A 25,893-nucleotide genomic window follows, 5' to 3' on the forward strand; every position below is an offset into this window, starting at 1 on the left:
TGCTACTTAGTCCACATATCCGCAGCCAGATGTGAACAATTTTATCAATCCCTGGTGTGCTTCTAGGGGACAGAAAAGCATGGACAAGAATCCTCCCTGCTCTCTGAAGCACTAAATTTTATATTTGGCTGAATTTGGCTGCATGGGTTTAGATGTCACAACCCACCTGGATGTCCAGAGCCAAGTGGGGTTCTTGCTATTTTTAGTACAATTTCCTTTATCTTCCCTTATCCTTTTAAAATAAAACTTTAAAAAATTACCAACCCAAAAAAAATGAATCAAGAAAAAGAAGAATTCAATTGCTAAACTTGCTTTTTGTTTTTATTATCAACAATCAAGTTAATGGTACACTCTTGGAAAACTATATGCACATGTAGAAATATTTCCCTTTTAAATAGAAGCATTCATTATAACACATATAAATAAATTCAAAAATCTGAAACATAACTTATGACAATTATGTTCACAAACATAGTCCAACAGGAAAAAAAAGAAATCAGACAGACATGCACCTGATAACAAAAATATATACCATTGTCTGAACTGTGGCCTCTCTAAACACAAAAGATTGAACCCGTGAGAACCTTATTACACCATAAAGACACGCCATAGAGACTACAAGAAGAGAAAAACATTATACGGTCACGTAGAGGAGACGGTCTGTACTGATATTAACACGATACAATTGAGTCACAGAACACAGTTGTAGAAAGACACCGAAAAAGTTAAAGCCTCAACATTCAACTAATATCTAGAGTTTGTGCCTTTTAAAATAAAAATAACAACAAAAAAATCAAAACAGAGATGTCTAAACTGCGCGAAGAATGGAACCCTCAATATACAGTCCATCCACCATACAGGATGTGAGTCCAGTTCGGATCATTCCAACAGAAATGCAAACCGAGACACTTCTGCAAACGTGTGTGTGCCTTTTCCTTGCTCGGTAGATTTTTCTGCAGCCAGTTATGTGGACTGCAATTGACTCCAATCCACAGCAGTGCCAAAAAGTTCAGTAAAAGCTGGTGGAAGAAGAAAATGCCAACGGGGTAGGCGGGAGCAAGGGGGAAAAAAAGAGTTGCGAAACATGAGACACATTTTGCAGAGTTTGTAGATGAAAAGGCATCTCATGGATAGGGCATCTTTCAGGGCCCAACGGCTGCAAAGATTCGGGGTTGGGAGTTGCAACTGTGTGGGGTTCCGATGCCCTAATGGCGGGATAGTGTTCAGCGAGGTGGGACAGGCAAGGGGGAGCGAGAAAGTCATTCCGGCCACCGGGACAGTCTGAGCGAGTCGTCGCCGCAGTGACCTGAACCCAAGGACAGGACAGGAAGGGGGGGCTGGAAAGGCGTCCCTACTCTTCCCTGAAGAAGAGCCCCAAGAGAATCCGTGCTGTTAGGAGGGAGCGGATTTAGGGGTTCACAAGATCGAATCTTCAGTTCCAGCTGCAGCTTCTCCCCAGCCCCTCCTTTAATTTGTCTTTTTTTTTCCTTATGTTTTTTAAACCTTTCTGGGTTGTTAGCTTTTTGTTTTTTAATGGTTTCTGTCTTCCAACTTTTTGTTTTTATTTTTACTTTTTTGTCTTTTTTTTTTTTTTTCCTAAACAAGTCACTGAGTTGGTTGCGAGCCCCCATCTCTTCCTGTCACCTGCTTGGGCCACAGTCATACATTCCCCGAGACAGACACAAACTGACACGCAGACACAGCCCCCTGAGAGTGCCCCCGCGTCCAGGCCGCGCTGCTCACAACCCCCGGTCAGCAGCAGGAGCCCAGGCCCCGATGCGCGGCCCCAGGCAGGTGCGAAGCCAGGGAAGTTTGTTTTGTTTTGTTTGGGAGTTGAGGAAGGGGGGTAGGAGTGGGGCTGAAATGAGGGCGACGCCTTTTTCCCTTTATTCTTAGAGCGATTACTTTAGGCCCTCGATGAAAAAGCCATGGCAGCAGCGACGACAATAGCCTTGGGCCTACCCGCTCGCCCACTCGCCCGCCCGGGCCCTGGCTCGCCCGCTGTCGCCGCCGCCGCCGCCGCAGGATCCCAGATCAGAACATACTGCTCTTCACTAAGGCGGCTTTGGCACCGTTGGGTCTTTGGAGCGAAGATAGGACGCTGGCGAAGGGGCCCCCAAGCGAATCCGGGATGGAGGTGATGGGGCCGGGGCCGGGAGCCCAGCCTTGTCCAGGGCCCCCAGCCGCAGCCAGGCCTCCAGCTGCTGCCGCTGCCGCGGCCGCCGCCGCTGCTGCTGCGGCCGCCGCCGCCGCTGCTGCGCCGCCCTTGCCGGGTTCGCCTCCCGGGCCCCCGGGCCCCGCCGCCCCTGGAGCTCCCGCGGGGCTGGGCCCGCCGCCGCCGCCGCCATTCGCCCCGCAGCTGGGGGTGGGGTTGGGGTTGGGACCTGGGCCCCCAGTGCTGTCCGGGTCGGTGCTCTTGGCCTCTTTGCTCTCGTCGTCCCTGGAGGAGTCAGATTTTTTGCCCGAGGAGCCGTTCTTGGCCGCGGCCGCCGCGGCTGCCGCTGCGCGCTCCTGCTTGCGAAACTTGGCACGGCGGTTCTGGAACCACACCTGGCCCAAGACGGAAGGAGAGACGATGAAGCAGGGGAAGAAAGAGGAAAATGGGAAAGAAAAGCAACGATTAGGGTGGCCCACGTTCTACTTCGGCTTGTTTTAACACCCTCCTCCCCATGAGCCGTGGTCACCCCTGCGCGCACCCAGTCCACCAAGTCTACCGCTTCTTGCTGCTGTGCATCTTCGGAGAAACTTTCTTAGGGGGAGTGAGCACGCCAGGGAAATGAAGGCTTGCGGCAGAGTTTAAAAAGCTACAGGTCCCAGAAAGACCCTGAAAGGGAAGGCCTTATTTTGGTGGACTTCTGTTCAGTCTGCTTCTTGAGCAAGCCCCGAGCTCGTCATTCAATCCTAAGCCTAAGTTCTAAAGTTCAACTCTAATTGGTAGAAGGAAAAGGGATCCTCTGGGTTTGCTCTGACGCCCATCCCGGGCCTTTGGGCCTGGAAGAGCATGCGATGGTGCGTACCGCTTCTCGGTCGAGGGCTCACCCAGAGAGGCGCTGTGGCCAACTCGTGAGCGCACCTGTGTCTAACAGTTTAGAGTAAGTTATGGTTCTTGACCTTCATGAAGTCACAGACCCTTTGCAAATCTGATGCAAGTCATAGTTTTCGGGAAAATGCACCTATATGCCATGGGGCCAGGTTAAAAGCACTTGAGTTAGGAGGCATTTGGGAAAAAAGAAACAAAGGAAGGAAAGACTTATAATACGGGAGCAAAGTCTGCACACCTTCCACCATAGGCACTTCCTGTCCCCGAAATTGCCTTGTTCATCCACGTCCCAAGGCCCCCCATGTCTCTGCTCGGGTGGGAAACACTTCGCAGCTGGAAATAAAATGCCAAGAGCGCGCGCTCTAAGCCTTTCTCGAACGTACAGCCACACCAAATCCAGTATTTCTGATCGGCCCTGGGGCTCTAGGTCTTTCTCACTCGAGGTTCCAGGACTTCGAATTTCACCAGCCGCCCCTCACCCCGACACCTCCCCGGATCAGTGCGGAGAAGCTGGGTCGGTTTCCAGGCGCGCGTACCTGGACTCGCGCCTCTGTGAGGTCGATCTTCAGGGCCAGCTCCTCCCGAGTGTAGATGTCGGGGTAGTGAGTCTCCGCGAAGACCCTTTCCAGCTCTTTGAGCTGCGCACTGGTGAAAGTTGTGCGGATGCGCCGCTGTTTGCGCTTCTCGTTGAGGCCGCCGTGGTCCGTGAAGAGTTTGTAAGGAACTAGATAGAGTATGACAGAGGAGATAGAAAGTGAGCGAATCAGCCAGCAGCGCGCCGGCCGTGGAGCTAGAATGTGGGGACTCCAAGGTCAGGTCATCCGGCAGCCGCTACCTACACCCGCGCAGAGAATCGCACGGAGAAGCTGCAGGAAGAAACCGAGCAAATTTGTTATCTACGGAAACCCGGGCTCAAACTTCGTACTTGGCGGAGTCGTTTCCGGCACAAGCGCCTTTGGGTGGATTGAAACAGCGCGATGTGACGGACTGGGGATAGTGCTTTCAGCAGGAAAAAACCAGAGAGGAAAAAACATCCAAAAACCTCAGTAGGAGTATCAGGGAGCCAGGAAAGAAGTTACCAAACAGTTCCACTTTGGAAACTTTTCAATTCTCAGAAAGTTGACCCGGCTCAAAAGTTGGGAGAAAGTGCTGCAAAAAAATAATAATAAATTAAAGAAATAATCATAAAAATGACCAGCCAAAGAGGTGTGAGCCGCTGTCGGTTCTTAAAAAAAGAGACACTGCCAGTAATGAGCTTTACTCTTTGTTATTTAATTATTTTCTAAGCTTTACGTCTCATCGCAAAGTAAATAAATTATGCCTATCATTTTGGCAGCTTAAGATAATTTTGTTGGCGGTTCGGGTGTGACTAGGATAGTGTAACCCTGTAAGTGAATTACCCCTCCCTGCAATCGCTTCTAACGTGATAAATTCTTTCATTTGTGTAAGCAAATTTCGTTTGGTAAATACTAAACACATTTCCATTTTCAAATGCAATCAAGGCTTCCTATATACGGGCGGAAAGGCGGCTTCCTCCGCTGAGAAAGCTGAAGGTCCTTACCTGCGGCGTACGGACTGCTCTGGTGGTCCCTGAGGGTGCCCAGGCTGCAGGATCCCGGCGTGAGGGACGGGCAGCCGGACGTGGCCCCAAAAGTGGTCCTTATCGGGTTATACTGGAAGCCACTGGCCTGGCTGCAGGAACTGAAGTCAGCATAGGCTGAAGCCAGGCTCGAGGTGTCCATCCCAGCCATACAGGACTCGTAGGCAGAGGAATTGAGGTAAGAATATTCCATTTTATACATTGAAAAGGTTCTGGATGGCTCAGCCAAGTGGAAAAATGAAATAAAAGATGGATATGGAGAAGGTGGCTGGAGTGGGGAGATGTGCACAGCTCAACGCCTGCCTCCAAACTGGCCTCCTTACTACCAGCAGAGCCTAGTTTTATGAAAAAGCCTCCTATGAGATGCCTTGTCTGAGGTCTCTAGAGCATATAGTCCTCATAATAAACTTGGCTCTTTCCACTTGGACAATAGCAAAGCGGTTGGTCTTATTGCTGGCGCTTTTTACATGACAATAACTCATCCGTCTATTGGGCTGGCACTGGGGAACTGAGCTGTCCAACCTCCCTATCATTGATTCCTGCATCTCTAATTAGAATTTAATACCACACCATTACGCACCGAGCCCCTGATCCTCCCTTCTAACCAGCTCCCTGCCCTTTAATTCAATCACACTACTTGGAAATAATGAAAGTTGGGTGACGATTCTCCCTGATCCAATTTCCCCGAGCTTTTAAGCCTTTTTAACTGATCATATACCTTAGGCATAAATTGAGATAGTGTGTGTGTTTTCCCCCTTTTTCGTCCTCTTCTTTTTTTTCCCCTCAGTTAGGGAGAAGAAACCTTGATGTCATAGAAAACCTGTTTTGTAAGAGTGTTACACGCTCAATTTAACAACAAGCCTACCCCCCGAAGTGCATGAAATGTTGTAAAGGACTGGGACATTGGCAAGACTCAGGCGCCCTGTAACATAGAGTAAGTGGGTCAAGGGGGTTTATGTGAACGATAAGCGGATTTCTTTAAAAATACACCTGGTAGAAGAGGTTAAAAAAAGAGAGAGAGAGAGAGAGAGAGAGAGAGAGAGAGAGAGAAAGCATCTTATAAATTGCATTTCTCCTTGCAGCTAAATGTGCTTTCAAGAGACTCAGGGTATACAGCCACTTAAAAATAATAATAAAAAAAAATCTGAGGAAAGCTTTTGAATGTAAAACATCTGGATTCTCAACCGTTGTGTTCTTTGCGCTCAGTTCTGTGTCTGTTTGCATTAGCGCAAGGTTTGCATTTGGTTGGTTTGGAGTTTCAGTGAGGTTGTTCGTTTTAATTACGCCATAACTGGCAAGCGAGCATGAAGCGTACCCAAATGTATCTCCTCTTTCATCTCTTTCGGGCGCTCTCCCTCTTTCTCTCCTCTATTTTATTTCAGGTGCCCACAATCCTCCACAGACCCGGGGATTGTGTCTGTTTGCCTTTTAGGTTTGCGGACGACAGTGAGCGAAATTCTTGCCATGTAAATGCCCAGGCAATGGCTCCAGGTCGGGCACCTTTCTTGTCCGATTCCTCAGGCTTTTGGGTGCTGGCAGCGAGGCACAGACAAAGAAGCGAGCAGTGATTTGTGGACCTCGGTGGCCCCATGATTTAAGCGGAGGGTAATTTTCATTTGGTTCGTTAGGCCCTAGCAGAATGAGGGAAACTATTTCATTAAATCCTTCCTCTCGGTGGACAAGAGGGGGAAAGCTTAGTTGAATCGCCGTGTGGTGTAAACAAACCCTGGATATTTTATATGAATTAAATGTGTAGATAATTAGTTTTATTGCATTCATTACCCCCTTTATGTGCTCTGTAACAAGTCAGTAATTAAAGTAACAAACTCATAAAGTCTTTATAGGGGCATTTAGGCGTTCAGTGTTTGCCAAACTAAGTGGTTTAATTCGATGCTAGTGCCGGGGAGTGGATGGGCGCCCGCTCTCCCCTGCCACCGTGTTTTATTGCGCACTAAACTGCTGCGGACGCAGTAATGGATTAAACAGGGACAGCGGTCCCCCAGCCTTGTGCTTCTCTGCAGGGTGAGTTTCAGGCTCGTTTCAGGTGGTTGCAAATCCTCGGTGCGTGAGGAAGCGCTAAAGTCGGGAGTGCAGGGAGCCGGACCTACCGAGGATCCTGGTGATAGTTTTACGGGGAGGGCTGATAGTTTTATTGCAGTTGTATGTTGTACAATGCGTATTTGATAAAGAAGGGCCCTTGGTGACCAGTGTGCACTTTTTTGTGCACGGGGGTGAAATGAAAATAAATGTGTACAAGGTTTTACTGCGGCGGGAAACAAATTGCAACGCTCTAAATGGTTTTTCTTTATGGTCACCAGACAAGAGGAGAAAAGGGATGCAAACATCTGTCTTCAGTCCCCTAAACCTAAAGGCCAGCTAAGACGGATGCGAATCCAAGTGCTATTACAGCGGAGATTTGTCTTTATTTATCCTGCTCTCATGAATATGAATCTGCATTTGGGCCGGGAGGTGGCTGTATCCCTTTGGACTCCACACATGGAATTTTCCCCCACGCTCATCCCCCTCCCCAGCCACTTAAGGGAGGTGGGGGATAGGTTGTCAAGCACAAGGCTGAGATCGTCCAAGTTTCTTCGTTCCCTCGGATTTCGGGTTGGGGGATGTGCTTGCTGGTTTTCTGAACGCAACTCTGCCGCCGAGGCCTGCACTCGGGAGATGTGGATGTAGGGAGCACAGGCCGGGTTGTCCACCGCCAGCCCGCTCCTCTGCTGCAGGGTTTAAGCGCGTTTCCCTGCAGAAGAGAGTGACCAGGAGTGGCCAGGAAGTGATGTGTTTCGGCTCCAAGGCCTATTTTTGACAGTAACTAGGTTCACACTCCACTTGGTGCTAGAGTCTTAGTGTACCCGGGATGTGTCTCCGCGTGGTACAGAGCGCGCACTCCGCTCCGGAAGCTACGGCTGGGTGCCGCGCCACTGCTGTGCGCCCCGGCTCTGATCCCTACGCCTGAGCCGACTGCAGGGCAATTTCACCGTGGGTCCTAAGTTTGCTGACAGTCCCCAGGCCCCGTTAGTTTTTAGGGAGGAGGCGAGACGAGGACCTAAAAAGTGCTGGGAGCTCGGAGTAGAGGGGTTCACGTTGGCAGTTTCTGAGGATGGCTCTTAGGTGAAGATGTGGAACTTGGAAACTTAGATGGTGCACAGAGGCACTTCCTGGGCGAAAGGGAGTGTTGGGGTGGGGAGTTCAGTGAGCAACTCAGGGGACCTGGATACTGACGGGGCGTCAGAGGGTGTCAAAGGGAGAAGCGGAGTGATCTGGGCGAGGTCTCTGCCGAGCAGCGCTGGCAAGGGAAGTGCTTGACCGCGGAGGGTGTCGGGGAGCGGTCAAGGGGCAGGTCCGGGGCTCGCTCCCTCCCGGTCCTGGGGTCCCTCCCTGCCTCGCGGTCCCGGGCCGCTTAGCCAGCCATCTCCGGGCACCCCCTGCTGCCGACCGCCCCGGGTCGGGGTGCCGTGAGCCTTCTGGCCTTTGTACCACCAGACCTTTCAGCGCCGGGCCCACACGGTCGGATGAGCAAATGTGCTTGACTTCATTTTCCCCTTTGTAGACCTTGTAGGTTTATTTTGTTCAGTGTCACCATCCCTCCCCCACCACCCCTGGCCTATCGTCCCTCTGCCCCTCTTTTGTGGCCCGGGGTCCTGCTTCTGCTTGGAGATGAAAGGCGTGCGGGGCTGGGCCAGGCCAGAGCCCCAGCCCCAGCGCCCTGTTTTGTTCCAGTTGTGCTTTCTACACGCGAGCTCTCCCCTAAAAGTTGTACTAAATGGTTAATTTAATTATTCCAACTATAGACCAACTGCTTCAGCAGCCTCCACCACGCGTCTGGGAGGAAAAAAGAAACCATCTATAAGAAATAATCTAATAAAAGTGAAGTGTAGAAAAACCCCTCCTGATTTTCAACCGGCACAAATAGAATTAAGCTTCAGCATCCTTTCCCCAAACAGACCTTTTGTCCGGATCACAACTTCAGCCAACCAGCAATGTGTACAGTGCCTGCTATTTATTTTAATAGAGGCGGGTGGGTAACAGGACGGATTGATAGATAAATGACTACATGGATAGATGGATGAGTTTGATCCATCTGCCTCTGCCTTCCCTTTCTTAGTATGCGTACACGGTTGACTTTTTCCCCCTGCCGATTTTCTGAATCAATAATGGAAAGGCAATGCTATGTGATAAAAGGAGGGGAAAAGGCCATTTAAAACACCGAAAAGGAAGAGATTACCAGCATATATACTATCAGAAAAAAAAAAAAAATGTTTACATGCTACTCAATACCAACTGAAAAAGGTTGAAAGTTTAAAAGAAACTTTTCTTTCCTTTTCTTCACCATTCATAGAAGGGTTTCTTTTTCTTCTTTTTTTTCCTTGAAAGTCAGAAAGAATGTTAGAAGACAAGGAAACAAAACAGCAAACAAAATGCCATTGTATTGTAGTAGCGATTCATGGGAAAACGCTTGTCAGCCTCCTAATGCCTCACTCCTAGGAGGCTGTTTCGAGGCTGTTTTACCGCAGGCGAAGCACAATAACATGGGAATGAATAAAATATTAAATACCAGTGAGAGTTTCAGAGGAATTCTCTTTTTGATTGCTTTATTTGATGCTGCATCCAAATTATCCCAGCACAGCTAGCCCACTGTCTGGCATACTCAATACAGAACCAACATTCCTTCAACCGAGAATGAATAGACAAGATTTGTCCTTGGGTTTCTCCAAAAAGACTTCAGCAGACAGCAGTCTTTCCCACTCACCTGCACTAAGAAAATAACCTAGACAGAATTTACTGGGACACTATTTCCGCGGAACAGAAAGCATACCAGTCACAGTAGCCCCACATCTGATGACCCAGTACATTCTCATAGCATTTTAGAATTTCCACCACATTTTCCATTTGCCTAGCAACCATGATACACGTTTCATAATAGAAACTCTTTGAGGTTCTGGTAACTAACCTCCTGGCACTGTGAGACTAACAATTATTAACTGATTGACAATAGCGTATACAAAGCAATTAACACAGTGCTTGGCACATGGAAAGAATCCAGTGACTGTTAGTCACCAGTATTATGATGATGGCAGTGATGATGATGTTGGTACAGTCTCCTAGAATTGTATATTAAACACTTGACTTTGAGATTTAGATGGTGCATAGACACAGCATTTTTCCTATTGCACGTTTATAATGCATGTGGAAGAGGGTAGGCTAAATCAAAAAGCAGGCTCTAGGATATCAAATGGGAGAAAAGAAAGCAACCAGGCAGATAATTTTATTTTTTTTTTGGAATTTACTGGAAGGTATATTTGTATTAGATAGGTTAATTATGTTTTGTCTTATAATATTATATACAGTATTTATGCATAATTAATATGGTGATTTATGTTGTATGTAAACGTTAGTATGTTCAGGGTGATCTCACTTTGAAAGGCATTTGCCCTGGGTTAGCTGTGTGGGTTTGGGTTGAACTTTTATGGCTAACTCATAGATGATGTTTCTGTATCTGGATTAACTTTGAAGGTACCCCATGTGTATGTGTTATATAGGTGATGGTGTACAGATCTCCAAAATGCATTATTTTAAGAACTTTTCAGGACATTTAAAAGCCCCACTCCACTCCTCCCCTCCTCTTCTCTTCACTCCCACAATGCTATAATTAGCAGAAGGGGCTGCCTGTTACCTTTTTGCTGGAGTTTGGCTAATAGTAGTAACATCTGCTGGGCTGGTCGGTGGGGAGACATGGGGTATTTAATGTAAAAGTGACACAGATGTAAAAGTGACATCTGCTTGTAACAAAGGAGAACCAAAATTAAATTAGCTAGGAAGCCCTCTCTGTCTAAACCCAGAAAGAAAAAAAAAAAAAAAGCCCTATTTGAAGAAGGAGGGAAAAAAGTAATCATGAGCCCTGACCAAGCTTGCAGGGTGCAGAAGAGAACTTGTAGATGGGATTATGATTTTTTTTGAGCCAGCAGCTCCCAAAATAACTGGAAGAGCAGCATCCTAAGGTAGCAATGTCCTAAGACCTTGAAGGCAACTTATTACGCTCCAAAGAAAATGGTCAGACAAGATTATCTTTCTTAGCCAAGCAATGACCTGAGCTGTGTGAGTATAGTATGGGCTGAGAAATCATTTTCAGGTTAAAGACAGGAAGGAAATAAGGGCAAAACCTTCAGCGTTAATAATATCTCAGTATATTTTTGGGTAAGTTTGGGCAGAAACAGATTTTCATTTAACAGCTATATTCAAACTCCTACTTCCAACTACTATAGATGAACCATTTTTTACCAGGCACATACATGTGCTTAGGAGATTGCATTTGGCAATCAAAGCTGCCATGGTGCCTAAAATAGGGCTCAACTGTGGCACAGGGGTGGGAGTGGGGGTGGGGGTGAGATATGCTTAGCATCCTCCTAACCATTGTTCTAGGAAATCACAAGTGTTACAAAGGAGAATCTCTCTCCCTTTTTCTTATAATGATTTCCTAAATTTCTCTAAGTGGAACACATTATGACAGCTTTATATAACTTGATTTCACAATGATAACAGACGCCACTGGACAAGAATTCCCTCAACCTCCTACGTTTCAATCTATAAATCGATCAACTTCTGCACCCACTCATTCTCCATTGCTCCTGCTACTTGGAGGAGGGAAGCCTAGTCTTATCTAAGGCCAATCCCTCTATCATACTTTGGAGTTTGATCTCTTTTGCTAGCTCAAGGACCCTACCCAATTCTTCCTCTCTCATGGATCTTCAAACTCTCATCTGCTTGTCTGGACATATCCTGTTGTTCTCTAAACATGCTCATACAAATTACCAACCAACTCTTTATCCTTCCTTGGCCACAACCCACCACCACTTACCTCTCGTCTGCCCTTTACAGTCAAACATCTTGAAGGAACTATCTCTTCTCACTGTCATTATTTCTTTACTTTTCGATCACTCCATAGCGTCCTGTAATATGGCTTCCACTACCCTCATGCAAATTAAATATTTCTCGATAAGGTTATCAGATCCACTGGGGGTTTTCCAGGCCTCCACTTACTTGAATATGTAAATCACTACGGTTGTTTTACAAATGGTTCTCTTTCTCTTCACTTCTAGGCATATAATGTGATTTCACTTCCCTGCCCCCTAGAAGTTAGATATGGCTGTGTGACTTACTTTGACCAATGACAATTGAATGGAAGTGTTAAAGTGTGACTTCCAGGTGGAAGCTTTGAGAGCTAGCATCCAAGTCTCAACCCTCCCTTTTTTGCCCTCTTCTATGCTCCAGATGGTGACTGCTTTGTTAGTCTGAGTTTCAGAGTGAAGACACCATGAAGTAAAGAACCCAGCAGACCCACAATGGACATATATTTCCTTAGAATCTCAGGGAAGGCTTCTGGAAGAGGTGACATCTATACTGGGTACTAAGCAGTGAGTGAGAGTGAGCAAATGGTGATGAAGAGGAAAAGAAGTTTCCCAGTATGTCAGCAACAATCAAAGGCTCCAAAACCAGACAGAACATAGAGTGTTTGTGAATTTCTAAGTGGTTCAATTTAGCTTTTGGTTAGGGCAGAATTGATGGGGGCTGGGACACACCGAGAGGTGTGTGATGAAATACAAGATAAGAGCAATAGATCTGGAATCAGACCCTACAGGATTATGGATGCAAGGTCATGTGATTTGGGGAGGAGGGGATGATGGAAAAGAGAAGCCAAGAGATAAATTAGAAGGCTGTAGCACAATGCTAGTCAAGGAATAATGGATTTTTCAGCCAGAGAATAGCAGTGTAGGATAAAGAGAACTAAAGGGATGCAAGAGATGTTAGAGAAGTAGAGTGTTAGCACAGGCAGAACCCACAGTCCTGCACAGTGCTGAGATTTCAGGGGACCCAGGAAGATACTTCAAAGCAAAAACCCTCTCTCACATTTTCTGGCAAGACCTTCACTTCAGTAACTTGGGTCTAGTGATCCTCATTAACATACTTCCCTGGGTTTGGCAGCGCTTAATGGTGCTTAATCCATTCATTCATTCACTCATTCAACCTGTATTTATTAATTACCTACTATGTGCTGGAAATCTGCACCTTAGACTAGAAGGGGTTCAGATATTGTCTTGAAAGCTAATTTTTGAGATGAAGCAAACCCAAGAACCACAGGCATCCGAGAGGAAGGGGAGCCACTGGACCTGAAAGTGGGGACACCCACAAGAAAGTCTGGATGCTGACCTTGCAGGGTCTAAAACTCACACTGGATGGCCTGGCCATTGCACCTGTCACTGCTCAAGCTGGGGAAAGACCTTAATTGCTTCAGGGATCATAATAACGATTTTGTGAAATTATTTTCAATCCTAACATTCTGTTCATTGATTTGGTGGAGAGGGGGTTGTCTGGGAACCTTCTTTACATATATTCTTACGTGAAAGAAAGGACATAAGGGATAGTGTGTATACTGGGAAATCAAAGCAGTATTTTGAGATTCATAAAGAGGGCTCCATGAAGAACAGGAGAGAGGAGACTGATTCTCTTCTGTTCCTCCATCCTTTGCATGAGGGTCTTAGGATTTTGTGTGTTATCCCCGCCAGGTATATTTTCAAGTGAAGATACCGAGATCCCAGTATCACAGAGGAAGAAAGTACTGATGGTGACACAGCAGGTATTTTAGAAGTGGGGGCAGCTATTTTAGATGGCACTTTCTATGTTGTTCCTGTCACACCACGAAGATGCCCGTTTTGTCCACCCACAAGAAAGCTGCCTTTGTCCTGGTACTCAAGGGTTCTATGTTGCCTCCATCATATCCAGAATTAATTCCAATAACACGTTCTTGCATTCTTCATCAGCACAGTCAGAGAGGTAACCGAAAGGCATGTCGGGAACACTGGAATCATTCACTGTCTTAAAGGACTCAGCCTTGAAATACATATAAAAATGAGTTAGAATTCAACAACTTTAAAAATATTTCTTTTTCGGGGCTTCCAAAAGACTGTGCTGGTGCTGCTGTTTGTTTGTTTCATTTTGTTTTCTTTAGGAGGTTTGTGGGGTTTGCCAGTAAGGTGCTGCAGCATCACGCATTTTAATGTGTATTTCAGCTGATTCAGAATTGAGAACAAATGCAATCCAGTACTCAGGGACAGGCACCACATGTCCTAGACCTTAGGAGCCAGAAGACAATAAAATGCTCACAGTGATGCATGTTTGTAGTATTTCCCCTGTTAGATATAATGGATAATACTTCTTTTCTTTTAAAACACACACTTCTTTTCTTCTCTCTCTCTCTTTTTCTCTCTCCCTCTATCTCTTTCTCTCACCCTCTCTCTCTCCCTCTCCCTCTCCGTCTCCCTCTCCCTCTCTGTCTCTGTCTCCCTCTCCCTCTCTCTCCCCACTCTGTCTCTCTCTCTGATTTGTTTACTCTAGTAAGTTAAACCACAGCCTAGAGAACTCTAAGGCTAAGGATTCTAATCACAAACACTGCCAACTCCCTTGCATATTCATAAATCTTTATCATTGCAATTGGGCTTGAGGAAGAGAAGGAGGAAAAGGGATTTCCAAGAAGAGCCAGGGAGGCTGCTAGGAAGGAAGTAGAACATAATAATGAACAAAACAGAACAGTGAGTCACACAAGAGACTGCAGAGCAGAGGCCAATGGCTTTAACCCAAACCCCAGGGAAACCTCTTGAATGAACAGTGTTAACTGCTGAGAGGTGAGCCACCAAGCTCTAAAACAACCCCAGGGTGGGGCCAAATTGTGCCCTTGCAGAGACAGAGCTGAGGACAGATTGGACTTCTTGGCCTTGCCTTGTCCAGGCTCACATTCTTGGGGCAAATTCCTTTTTCAGCAGCTATTGGGCAGCGATCTTTCTCCTATCTGCTGAAAACCCTCTAAGAGTCACTGCTGCTGCCCCTGGTCTCTGCATATGGAGACGGGGCAGCAAAGCCCCTCCCAGGGGAGGTGAGTGGTTGCTGTTGAGAGGTGGTCAGGCCAGAACAGGCTGCACCCAACAAAGGGAGAAAACTGTGATGTGGCCCAAGCTGGCCTTGTGTACCCTCTTCCTATTTCATTGATTACCTCCTTTTTTAAATTTCAAAATAATAAATATCCATTATGGAAATTGTTACAGCATGTGTGAGGAAAGGAGAATAAAAGGAATTAATTTAACTTTCTCATATAATTTTTCAGTCTTTTTTTCCATGCATACATTTTTTTAAAATGAGAAACATTCTCTATGAACTGTTTTGTTCATGTTTCTCACTTTTAGAAAAATTTTAATTTTTTTAAATTTAAAAAAATCAAGTGGTCTCCCTTAAATTATATATTATAAACATCTCCCCATGTCATAAAATATCCTGACCTGTCATCTTTTTTGGCTACATGATATTACACTGCAAGATAAACCATAGTTTATTTAGGCAACCCTGGTGTTTTAAATATATATTTAAGTTGTTTCTAATTTTTAAAATATATTTAAAATGCTGCCTTGGACATTCTTTTAGCTAAATATCTGTGCACATCAATTTTCTTAGGATCAATTTCTTTCTTTCTTTCTTTTTTTTACTTGTTAGTGATTTGAAGCTCAAAGATTAATTCCTAAAAATGGAATTCCTTGGTCACAAAGTACACACGTTTAAAAAGGCTTTGGAGTTGTAAAATTGCCTTCCAGGAAAGTGATACAAGTTTATACTTGTAGAGCAGAATATGACACTGTCCGCATTCCAATACTCACCAACATTGCATAGTTCCATCAAAAAAGTTTAGCCCATTCTCTTTTTACTGTGCTATTGTAAATGAGTGAGAATTCTGAAGAAAGGGGAGACGGTGCCAAAAGAAACTAGTGATGCTATGAAAAAGAGGGAAAGCAGGAACAGGTAATTTTTAAGAATAACAGAGATCTAGAAAAATAGAGGAAAAATGTCCAGCCCAGCTTTATTTATTTACTTATTTATTTATTTATTTGAGATGGAGTTTCCCTCTTGTCACCCAGGCTGGAGTGCAATGGCGCAATCTTGGCTCACTGTAACTTCTGCCTCCCGGGTTCAAGCGATTCTTCTGCCTCAGCTTCCTGAGCAGCTGACGTTACAGGCATGCACACTTCACCCAGCTAATTTTTGTATTTTTGGTAGAGAGAGGGTTTCACCATGTTGGTCAGGCGCATCTTGAACTCCTGACCTCAGATGATCCACCCACCTCGGCCTCCCGAAGTGCTGGGATTACAGGTGTGAGCCACTACGCCCAGCCCAGTCAGCTTTATTTAAAAAATAAAAATCTAATGATGACAAAGGATCCTTTTGTGTATGTTTAGATCCAGATGATAAAAGGAATTGTATTTTTTCAATGTTGATAAATGACAAAGAAAATTGAATAAAACTCTTATTTAGTTTTTTTATTATTTTATTTTATTTTATTTTATTTTATTTTTGTCAGTGGCATGATTACAGCTCACTGCAGTCTTCATCTTCTGGGCTCAAGCGATTTTCCCTCCTCAGCCTCCCAAGTAACTGAGACTACAGGTGCATGCCACCATGCCTGGCTATTTTTATAATTTTTTTTTAGAGGCAAAGTCTCACTATGATGCCCAGGCTGGTCTCGAACTCCTGGCCTCAAGGGATCCTCCTACCTCAGCCTCCCAAACTGTTGGGATTACAGGTAGAGTGAGCCACTATGCCCGGCCCAGAACTCTTATTTTAATCTTGTCTTTTCTGTCAAAGAGAATGGGCTTCAGTATGAAAAGGACTAGTGTGAACACTGGTGACAGAGACCAGAGCCCTATGTGCACAGAGTGATTGGGAAGGGTCCAACTACTCTAATGAGTTCTGCAAGAACACTGTCCTGGAGAACCAAGAGAACTGGTCATTATGATGGTCACATGACTGTGATTTGTGTGGAATTATGGAGAATCAGGCAGGAATGAAAAAACTGCTCTTCTGGCAAATGCTTGAATTTTCAGAAAGGGAACGTGTGTTCTGAAACAGGTCTGTAAGCTCAATAACAGTTTTGGGTAAAATTTTAGATTGGATTAAAAGATAATTGTGGGAAATTTTACATGTTCAAAGAAGAGAGAAAATATAAGGAAGCATGAACCTCTTACTCAGATACAACAATGATTGATTCATAACCGTTCTTGTTACACCCCTCATGCCAATCCCCACTGCCTCCCTACTAGGTAGTTTTGAGGCAAATTTAATATATCATATCATTTTCTCCTGAAATATTTCAGTATTATCTCTAAAAGATAAGGACTCTTTTCTTAAAATACACAATCCAAGTACAATTATGATACCAACAATATTAATAATAATTTCTTAGTATCCTCAAATATCTGATGTTCAGATTCCCCTGATAATCTCACAAACATTTGTTGTAGTTGGTTTACTTGAATCAGAATCCAAGCCTGGTCCATGCATTGTATTTGATTTTTGTGGCTCTTAAGTCTTTTTTGATCTGTAGATTCCTCTCCCGCCCCTGCTTTTTTTCCCTCCTTGTAATTTATTTGAGAAGAAAGCAGGTCAGACAAGGCGTGGTGGTTCATGCCTGTAATCCCAGTACTTTGGGAGGCCGAGGTGGGTGGATCATCTGAGGTCAGGAGTTTGAGACCAGCCTGGCCAACAGGGAGAAACCCCCATCTCTAGTAAAAGTACAAAAATTAACTGGGCATAGTGGCACATGCCTGTAATCCCAGCTACTTGGGAGACTGAGGCAGGAGAATCGCTTGAACCCAGGAGTCGGAGTTTGCAGTGAGTCAGCCAAGATTGCACCACTGCACTCCAGCCTGGGCGACAGAGCAAGACTCTGTTTCAAAAAAAAAAAAAGAAAGAAAGAAAAAAAGAAAAGGAAACAGGTCATATGTACTATAGGATTTCCCACAGTCACCTACCCATGGACTTGTTTCACTCTAAATCCTATTATTTCATGTAAACTACTAGTTGAATCTAGAGTCTTGATAGCATCATGTGCAAGTTTTTAGCAAGGATACCATGTAGGTGGTGCTGTGTACTTCCTCCTGCACCATACCAGGAGGCTGGTTAGCTCTCCTTTTAGCATGTAAGGTCTGATCTGTGGGGTTTAGGGGTTGTCTGCTGGAACCATCCATTATAAAGCTTCTCATCAGCTTTTTACTAAGGATTTTAGGAGCCATGGATTATCATGGCTTAGACTACATTACTTCATTCATTTAGTAGGTGTACAATGGTGATATTCTAAGTATATCACTCCTTGTTAATGTATTAGTTAGAATGCTTCTATAAAGAAAATATTATTGTGTCCCTAAGCTATGGTTAGTATGGTAAGATATGAAAAGGCAGGATAAATGCTGAATTCTTACCTTTTATTTACCATTATTATGAACTCCTGCGTTTAGACATATTTTATGTATTTTCTTTCATTGCAGTAATTATTATAATTATTAATCAAATTACCCAAGCTTTGGCCATTGGAAACCTCTTCAGTTTGACTTCTCAGTTTTTGACAACCCCTAATCATGTTCGATAGCTTCTTTATCTTGGATAGCTTCCTTGCTTTTGATAGCTTCCTCACTGACTGGCACTCCGAGATGTTCTAGGCTCATCTTTTACACTTTTTGCCTAGACCTGGCATCAGCCATTTTGCCAAGAAGCCCTGGTTCCTTTTCTTGGGAACTGGTACTTAGGGAGCACATTGTGCTTGCTAGATTGGATTTTGGAATGAGTGATTTATGAGTATTTTGGAAAGGAAGCAATTGTTAGTAGGCACCAGGATATAGTTGAATTAAAGTCATCAAACATCTATTAAATAATACATGGCTCGTTCTAAGTGAGGGAGAGGAGAATAAGCATAAACAAACAGCTGGGACATGATGCTATGTATAAAGAGCTTTGGGGAAATAAACCAGGCATGAAATAATTATGTCTGGAGTCAAGGACTAAAGCTTCATGAAGAGGTGGCATCTGAGCAATGTAAATAGTCGAGTGGACAGGTGAAATGGAAGAAGATTCTGGGCAGAGAAAAGAACAAGAGCGCAGTCTCAGAATCATCAAAGTGCATGGTGTGTTTGAGGAAGAGTCAGATTTGCTTCATTTCCTTTGACAGGGTTAGTGAATTTCGAGAGCAGCCGAATGCAGGAGACATAATGTATTTGGACTTTAGCAGAGCATTTGTCCAGGTCTATCATGATATCATTGTGGACAAGATGGAGAAATATGGACTAAACAATAGTACCATTAGATGAATTAACAACAGTTAGGTGAATAAATGAACCCAAAGGATGCTGATTAGTAAATTGATGTTAGCATAGAAGATGGTCTCTAGTGGAGTGGCACAGGGTTCTGTCTAGTACAACATCTTAATCAATGATTTAGATTAAAGTATAGAATGAATACTTAACAAATCTGCAGATTATATGAAACTAAGTGGGGCAATGAATAGTTTTAGTGACAAAGTCTGGATTCAAAAAGATATTGGCAAGTTGGACCTCTTGAGAACATTTCTAGGGATGAATATAAATTTCCATAGCTGAGTAAAAAACTAAGCAAACAAACAAGCACACACAGACACACACAAAAACAATAGAAGCATAGTGGTAAAGCATACATGAAAAGGAGTTTCAATCTGTATAATTCTCTATGCACATTAGAACCATGAACACTTTTACGCTGTTGGTGGGAGTGTAAATTAGTTCAAGCATTGTGGAAAGCAGTGTGATGATTCCTCAAAGACCTGGAATCAGAACTACAATTCAACCCAGCAATCCCATTACATGGCATATACCCAAAAGAATATAAATTATTCTGTCACAAAGACACATGCACATGTATGTTCATTGCAGCACCTTTCACAATAGCAAAGACATGGAATCAACCTAAATGCCCATCGATGGTAGACTGGATAAAGAAAACGTGGTACATATACACCATGGAATACTATTCAGCTATACAAAAGGATGAGATCATGCCTTTGCAGGAACATAGATGGAGCTCAAAGCCATTACTCTTGCCAAAATAACTCAGGAATAGAAAATCAAATACTGCATGTTCTCACTTACAAGTGAGAGCTAAATAATGAGAACTTATGGACACATAAAGGGGAACAACAGACACTGCGACCTACTGGAGGGTGAAGAGTGAGAAGAGGGAGAGAATCAGGAAAAATAACTACTGAGTATTATGTTTAATACCTGGGTAACAAAATGATCTATACAGCAAACCCTCATGACATGAGTTACCTATGTAACAAACCTGCACATATACCCCTGAACTTAAAATAAAAGTTAAAGTAAAAGAAGTGCATACAACATGATGGGGATGTTGATCAACAGTGGACTGCTCTGATCTCTCTTGAAGAATACTTAGAAACCGCAATTGACAAACTCGAGTAGTTTAGAGGAGAGTGGTCTGATAGGTAGGGGAATTTTAAAAGCGACATTAAGGAGTCAAACAGGGACTATAAAGCTGCAATAGCTATGGAGCTGCCATGTAAAAAGGAAGTCAAAGTCTTTTGCAATATTACCCTAAGGCAATATAAAGGTACGACTAGGAAATCATTGGGTAGAAGTCAGCAGGAAACAGATTTCTGCTCTATAGAACTTTCTAATAGTCAGAGCCTCCTGGAGGTGGAGCAGGCCGCTCCACAGATCAAACTTGCCATCATCAAGACAGAGACGACTAGTGGGGAGGTTGAGGAAAAGAGCCAAACACATTAAGCAAGAATTAAGTTATCTTCTGTATCAGAGAGTTCATGACTCCTGTCTTCCTCTTAGCAGCCTCTTTTTCAGGCTTGCAAATGCTCATGCTACTCACTTGGGTCTTAGGGCCCACCCTGAAAAGCTCCTCATTCATACAGAGCCCTATGCTTTGGTTCTTGGTTTTCATCCTCCTCTTATGCACCACTGTCGAAGTTGTCACATCCACTAAGAATCAGGAGAGCTGGATTCTAATTTCAGTTCTTCTGATGCTAATTCTAGCACCTCAGGTGTGGTAGATTTAAGATGGCCCCAAATTTTTTGATGTTGCTCCCACTGAGAGATGAAGTCTAACTTCTCTTCCCTTGAATTTGGCTTGGTCTCAGTGACTTGCTTGACCAATAGAATGTGGTGGAAAGCATGTGGCTTCCAAAGCTAGATCACAGGAAGCCTTGCTGTTTTCACTCCAGTGTTTTGGAATGTTCACTGTTTGAGGAAGCCCTGGTATCCACTAGGGCAGAGAGAGAGAGAGAGAGAGAGAGAGAGAGAGATGCCTGGCAAGTCCCAGTTGTTCCAGCTGTCAGATGTTTGAGCCATCCCACTGAAGCTACAGATGTAATGTGAAGCAGAGCTGTTGCCCCCTTCAAGCTCAGTCCAAATTTCAGTTTCGAGGGCAAAATAAATTGTCGTATTTTCAGCCACTAAGTTTTGGGATGGTTTATAGCACAGAAGTAGGTAACCAGCATATCAGGTAAGTCACCCTCTCTCTTTGGGGATCAATTTTCAACCTATAAATGAGGGAAAAGGACCTAACACTTTCTAAGTCCCACCCACTCTGACATTCTATACAACAGACATTGGTTGTCCCAAGATTCCTTTTAAAAGTTATTGAGGACCCCTAAGAGTTTTTGCTTATGTGCGTTATATCCATTAATATTTGCCATATTAGAAATTAAATCTGAGAAAAAAGTTTAAAATATTTACTTAGGACTTTAAAAATAACAAAAGTAAATTAAACATTAACACAAATAATATACTTTTGATGAAAATAGTATTTTCCAAAACAAAAAGTTGTTAAAAGACTAGCACTGTTTTACACTTTTGCAAATTTTTAAAATATCTGGCTGCATAGAAGACAGCTGGATTCTCATATCTGCTTCTGCATTCAAATTGCTACCATATCACATCATGTAACCTTTAGAAAATTTCACTGTACCCTCAAGAGAATGAGCATGAACAAGGTAAGAAATGTATTAGTATTATTGTGAGAATAGTTTTAACCTCACAGACCCCCAGATGAATGTTGGGGACTTCCAGGAGTCCCCAGACCATACGTTCAGAATGACTGCCCTAAAGAAATGATGTGGGAAATTAATCTATATTCATTCATTTGTAGCAGATAACAATTAACAGGTTCAAAGTTTTTGAGTAATTTACATTTTAACAAGGCTTAAATCTTCCTCCAAAGAATCAGTCTCTAATGGTAGCATTTCAATAACACAGAAGGTCTTTTGTCTGGCTGAGGGTCCCCTGTTGTGGTCCACTTCATGGATGGGTAGCTCCACTGCCCTCTCAGCCTCCACTGAAGTCTGGCCCTGGCTGGAGAAAGGCTGTAGCCTCAAGACTGAACCCATCAGGGACAAGAAGAGAGCAGAGAATACCTGCAACCATATTCAGATTATGTAGGGCTTCTTCACTTAAAGAGAGTATAGCCTTCTTATTTTATTAATAGAGAAGGGTCCAGGTCCAGTAAGTAATTAGCAAAGAACTTGAGATTACTAACTCTCATTACTCCTACTTTAAGCAATTAGTCTGGGTTCTTTATCATATTGTAAACTATGCTAAGAAACTATTGTAACATGGAGGTAATATGCTTGTTTATTTTAATTAAATTATTGCAAATCAGAAATGATATCATACTAGCCTTTCCTAGCAATATAGAGATTTCCCAGAACTTTTAGCTGCATATTTTTTAGTAATTGCATTGTGCTAATCAACTAAAATGGCCCAGTATAAATGTTAATAAATAAACATAATCAAAATTACAATCCTAGACATACCCAGTTGCCAAGGACTTCAAGAAATCATTGAATCTATCCCTCTGCCTCCAGGCATACTTTCTCTTCCAATCAATTCTTAACAGAAATCATGTCAGAAAATATGTTCTGTGTTGGGTCACTTCCTTCTATCTTTTATATATTTTTTTCAGATACCCTAGTCCAGGAAAAAAATGACAAAGTTATTTTAGAAAACATCAAAGAAGACTGAGATATTGCAAAATTTGTTTGAAGGGAGATTTAAATTATCAAATGAACCATTTTTTTTTCTAGAAATGAGGTAGTGCATGCATATGTTTTGCCTAATACATACAAACCTACTAAGACTACACATTTTGATTATGATTTCAGTTCTTGATTTCTGGGTTAGAGGATTTTATTTTTTATTTTGGTAACACCCAATTTTAATGAATGATTAATTGAGTGTTTTTCACCTAGTTCTATGAGGAACTAAATATGTTTTGACGCATTTAAACATTTTAGGATTTGATGGGTACAAAAAATGTTTAGAAAAAATGAATAAGAACTACTATTTGATAGCACAACGGGGTGATTATAGTCAATAATAACTGAATTGTACCTTTTAAAAACACTTCAAGACTGTAATTGGATTGTTTGCAACTCAAAGGATAAATGTTTGAGGGGATGGATAAACCATTCTCCATGATGTACTTATTTCACATTTCATGCTTGTATCCAAACATCTCAAGTACTCCATCAGTATATACACCTACTATTACCCCAAAAATAAAAATTAAAAAACAACTTAATATAAAGGTTTTGTGAAAAGATAGGTAGGCTGTAACAGCTAGCTAATTCTTTTGGTGGGTATTAGAATAATCAAAGATTTGCACAAGGTTGAAAATCTATCTTGTTACCTTCAGGACTAAATGATTTATGAGAGAAAGTCAAATGACTATGTGTCAGATGATGGCCTTCAATTCTGGCCCTATGGAATTTTCTAAAAAGATAGTTCCTGCATTATCAAGGACTTTCAAAACAACAAAATAATATTCTAGTGAGCTCTGGTTATAGAGAATAGAGGCATTTTGCTTATGAGAAAATGACTTTTGAGTCAGAGCTTAAATGTATAGACTATGAAAGAAGGAATTAATCCCTAGGTCTCAGGCACATGGAGAGATGGACTTTGCTTCCTTTTTTCCCCTACAACACACTGGTGCAAAGCAGGACTTCTGCAGTTCTGTTCTGTAAATTGGATAGAAATTTGCAGCCGGGCTCAGCCAGAACTGCCCTGAAAGCTCAGTCTAATATATACCCAACTCAAGTCTCATCTCTGATTGTCCCATTTGGCAAATATGTGAACTGATCAGGAAAAGCTCTCTCTCTCCCCAACCCCAAATATCTCCTCCAGTGCCAGAACTTTTGTTCTAAAGAAGATTACTTTGGGACTGGATCTAAAGAAGAGAGTTAACGCCTTAAACCTTCACCAGCTGATGTTTAGCTGAGACTAATACCTACACAAAAAGTCCTTTGCAAATGGGTCCTGGATTGGTCACTGGTGGCAGTTGGGAGTGTGGCAAATGGACTGAATTCAAAAACAAAGTTTGAAAAGCCATAAAATTTGAAACCTAGGGCTTGGTGAGGAGTTCTTAGCCATGACACCAAAGACATAATCCATTAAAAATATTGATAAATTGAACTACATCAAAAACTTACATTGCAAAAAAAAAAAGCTTGTTAAAAAGATGTAAAGACAAAGTACAGACTGGAAGAAACTTTGCAAACCACATATCTGATCAAGGTAATGTATCTAGAATATATAGAGCACTCTCAAAATTCAATCGTATAAAAACAAAACAAAGTTAGTAAATGGGCAAAGACATTTTATTAAAGAGGAGATACAGAAGGCAAACAAGCACATTAAAAAATGTTCAAGACCACTAGCCATTAGGGAAATCTGAAATAAAACCAGAATGAAATAAAACCTGTTAAAACAGCTAAAATTTAAAAATGCATTGTAATACTACCAAATTCTGGCAAGGACATGGAGAAACGGGATCTCTCATGCTTTGCTGGAGGGAATGTACAATGGTACAGTCACTGTGGAAAATGGTTTGGCTGTTTCTTATAAAACTAAATATGCACTTACCTTATGACCCAGCAATTGCATTCTTGAGCATTTATCCCAGAGAAATAAAACTCCCTTAAAAGCTTGTATACATGGATGTTCATAGCAACTTTATTTGTGATAGCCAAAAATTGAAGATAACCCAAATGTCCTTCAACAAGTGAATGATTTAGCAAACTGTAATACATTCATATCATGGAATGCTAGTCAGCAACAAAAAGAAACAAACTACTGATACATGCAACAACCTGGATGGACCACAAGCGCATTGTGCTTTGTGAAAAAAGTCTATTTCAAGAGGTTAAATATTTACATAATACTCTTGACATATATACAACTACAGAGATAGAGACCAGATTAGTCGTTCCAAAGGACAGGAATGGGGCAGCAGAGGTAGCGGTCAGGTGTGGTGGCTCATGCCTGTAATCCCAGCACTTTGGGAGGCCAAGGAGTTCAAGACCAGCCTGGTCATAGTGAAACCCCATCTCTACTGAAAAGAAAATACAAAAATTAGCTGGGCATTGGGGTGGGCACCTGTAATTCCAGCTACTCGAGAGGCTGAGGCAGGAGAATCACTTGGACCCAGGACGTGAAGGTTGCAGTGAGCCGAAATTGCGCCACTGTACTCCAGCCTGGGCGACAAGAGTGAAACTCTGTCTCAAAAAAAAAAAAAAAAGAAAGAAAAGAAAAAAAGGTAGCATGAGGGAGTTGTTTTGTGGTGATTGAACAGTTCTGTATGTTGATTGTCTTGGTAGTTACATGAATCTATGCATGAGTTAAAATTGTATAGAACTTAAAAAATCAAAAATAAATATAAATGGATGGGTACATTGCTCAACACTAACAAAAAATTGCATAGAACCATATGCACACACATACATAAACACACAAATAAATGCATGCAAAATGGTGCAAACTGAATAAGTTCTGTAGTCTAGTTAACAACATTGTACCAATTTCAATGTCCTGGTTTTGATATTGTACCAATTATATGAGATCTCATCATTGGGGGAAATTGGGTGAAGGGTATATGGAACAGTACGCACAATTTTTGCAATTTCCAGTGTGTCTGTAATTTTTTCAAAATAGAAGTTTAACAAAGGGAAGCAGACACCAAAAACAAACATTCTTTTTCATACTTTTGTTAAGATTTAGAGCTACTGTCTTTGGCTTAGGGAAAGCATTCCATTCACCCACTATGACTTCTTTCTTCAGCTTTAAAATGTGTTGGAAAGTCAGAAATGGTGCATCTGGAGCTCCTCTTCTCTCTGTCATTGGAAGTTTGGGCTGTTTACAATGGTCCTGATTTTCCTTTTGAGTATATGGTAGGACTACACTTCCCTGACCCGTTTGAAGTTGGACACATTTCCATAATTTGCTATGGCCAAGGAAATGTGAGCAGAAGAGACATTAATCACTTCCAGAAGAAAGTTTTAAGAGCCAGTGTATAATTCCCTGAATTCCCTTAGTGATAT

General features: G+C 42.8%; 1 protein-coding gene and 1 long non-coding RNA gene across 2 annotated transcripts in view; one reads left to right on the top strand and one right to left on the bottom strand.

The window, feature by feature from the left end:
- Positions 1–303: 303 nt before the first annotated feature.
- On the bottom strand, positions 304–5,129 carry PHOX2B (paired like homeobox 2B). Its single transcript, XM_001098028.4, has 3 exons — positions 4,602–5,129; positions 3,577–3,764; positions 304–2,550 (listed from the first exon to the last, which is right to left on the bottom strand). The coding sequence occupies exons 1-3, from the start codon at positions 4,840–4,842 to the stop codon at positions 2,035–2,037; spliced, it is 945 nt and encodes a 314-aa protein (XP_001098028.1). The 5' UTR covers positions 4,843–5,129; the 3' UTR covers positions 304–2,034.
- Positions 4,581–25,893, top strand: part of LOC144341146 (uncharacterized) — a 51,812-nt gene continuing 30,499 nt past the window's right edge. Inside the window, exon 1 of the long non-coding RNA XR_013417829.1 lies at positions 4,581–4,818. This is a non-coding gene — a long non-coding RNA (uncharacterized LOC144341146). The remainder of the gene's footprint in view (positions 4,819–25,893) is intronic.

This window comes from Macaca mulatta, chromosome 5 (assembly GCF_049350105.2).
Source record: "Macaca mulatta isolate MMU2019108-1 chromosome 5, T2T-MMU8v2.0, whole genome shotgun sequence".
NCBI lineage: Eukaryota > Metazoa > Chordata > Mammalia > Primates > Cercopithecidae > Macaca > Macaca mulatta.

Bases quoted from the DNA above. Each gene is read 5' to 3' on its own strand.
- PHOX2B (XM_001098028.4), bottom strand. From the start codon at position 4,842: ATGTATAAAATGGAATATTCTTACCTCAATTCCTCTGCCTACGAGTCC. The intron at 3,765-4,601 runs GTAAGGACCTTC...TACTCTATCTAG, and splicing joins GAGCAGTCCGTACGCCGCAG to TTCCTTACAAACTCTTCACG. The intron at 2,551-3,576 runs GTACGCGCGCCT...GTCTTGGGCCAG, and splicing joins TCACAGAGGCGCGAGTCCAG to GTGTGGTTCCAGAACCGCCG.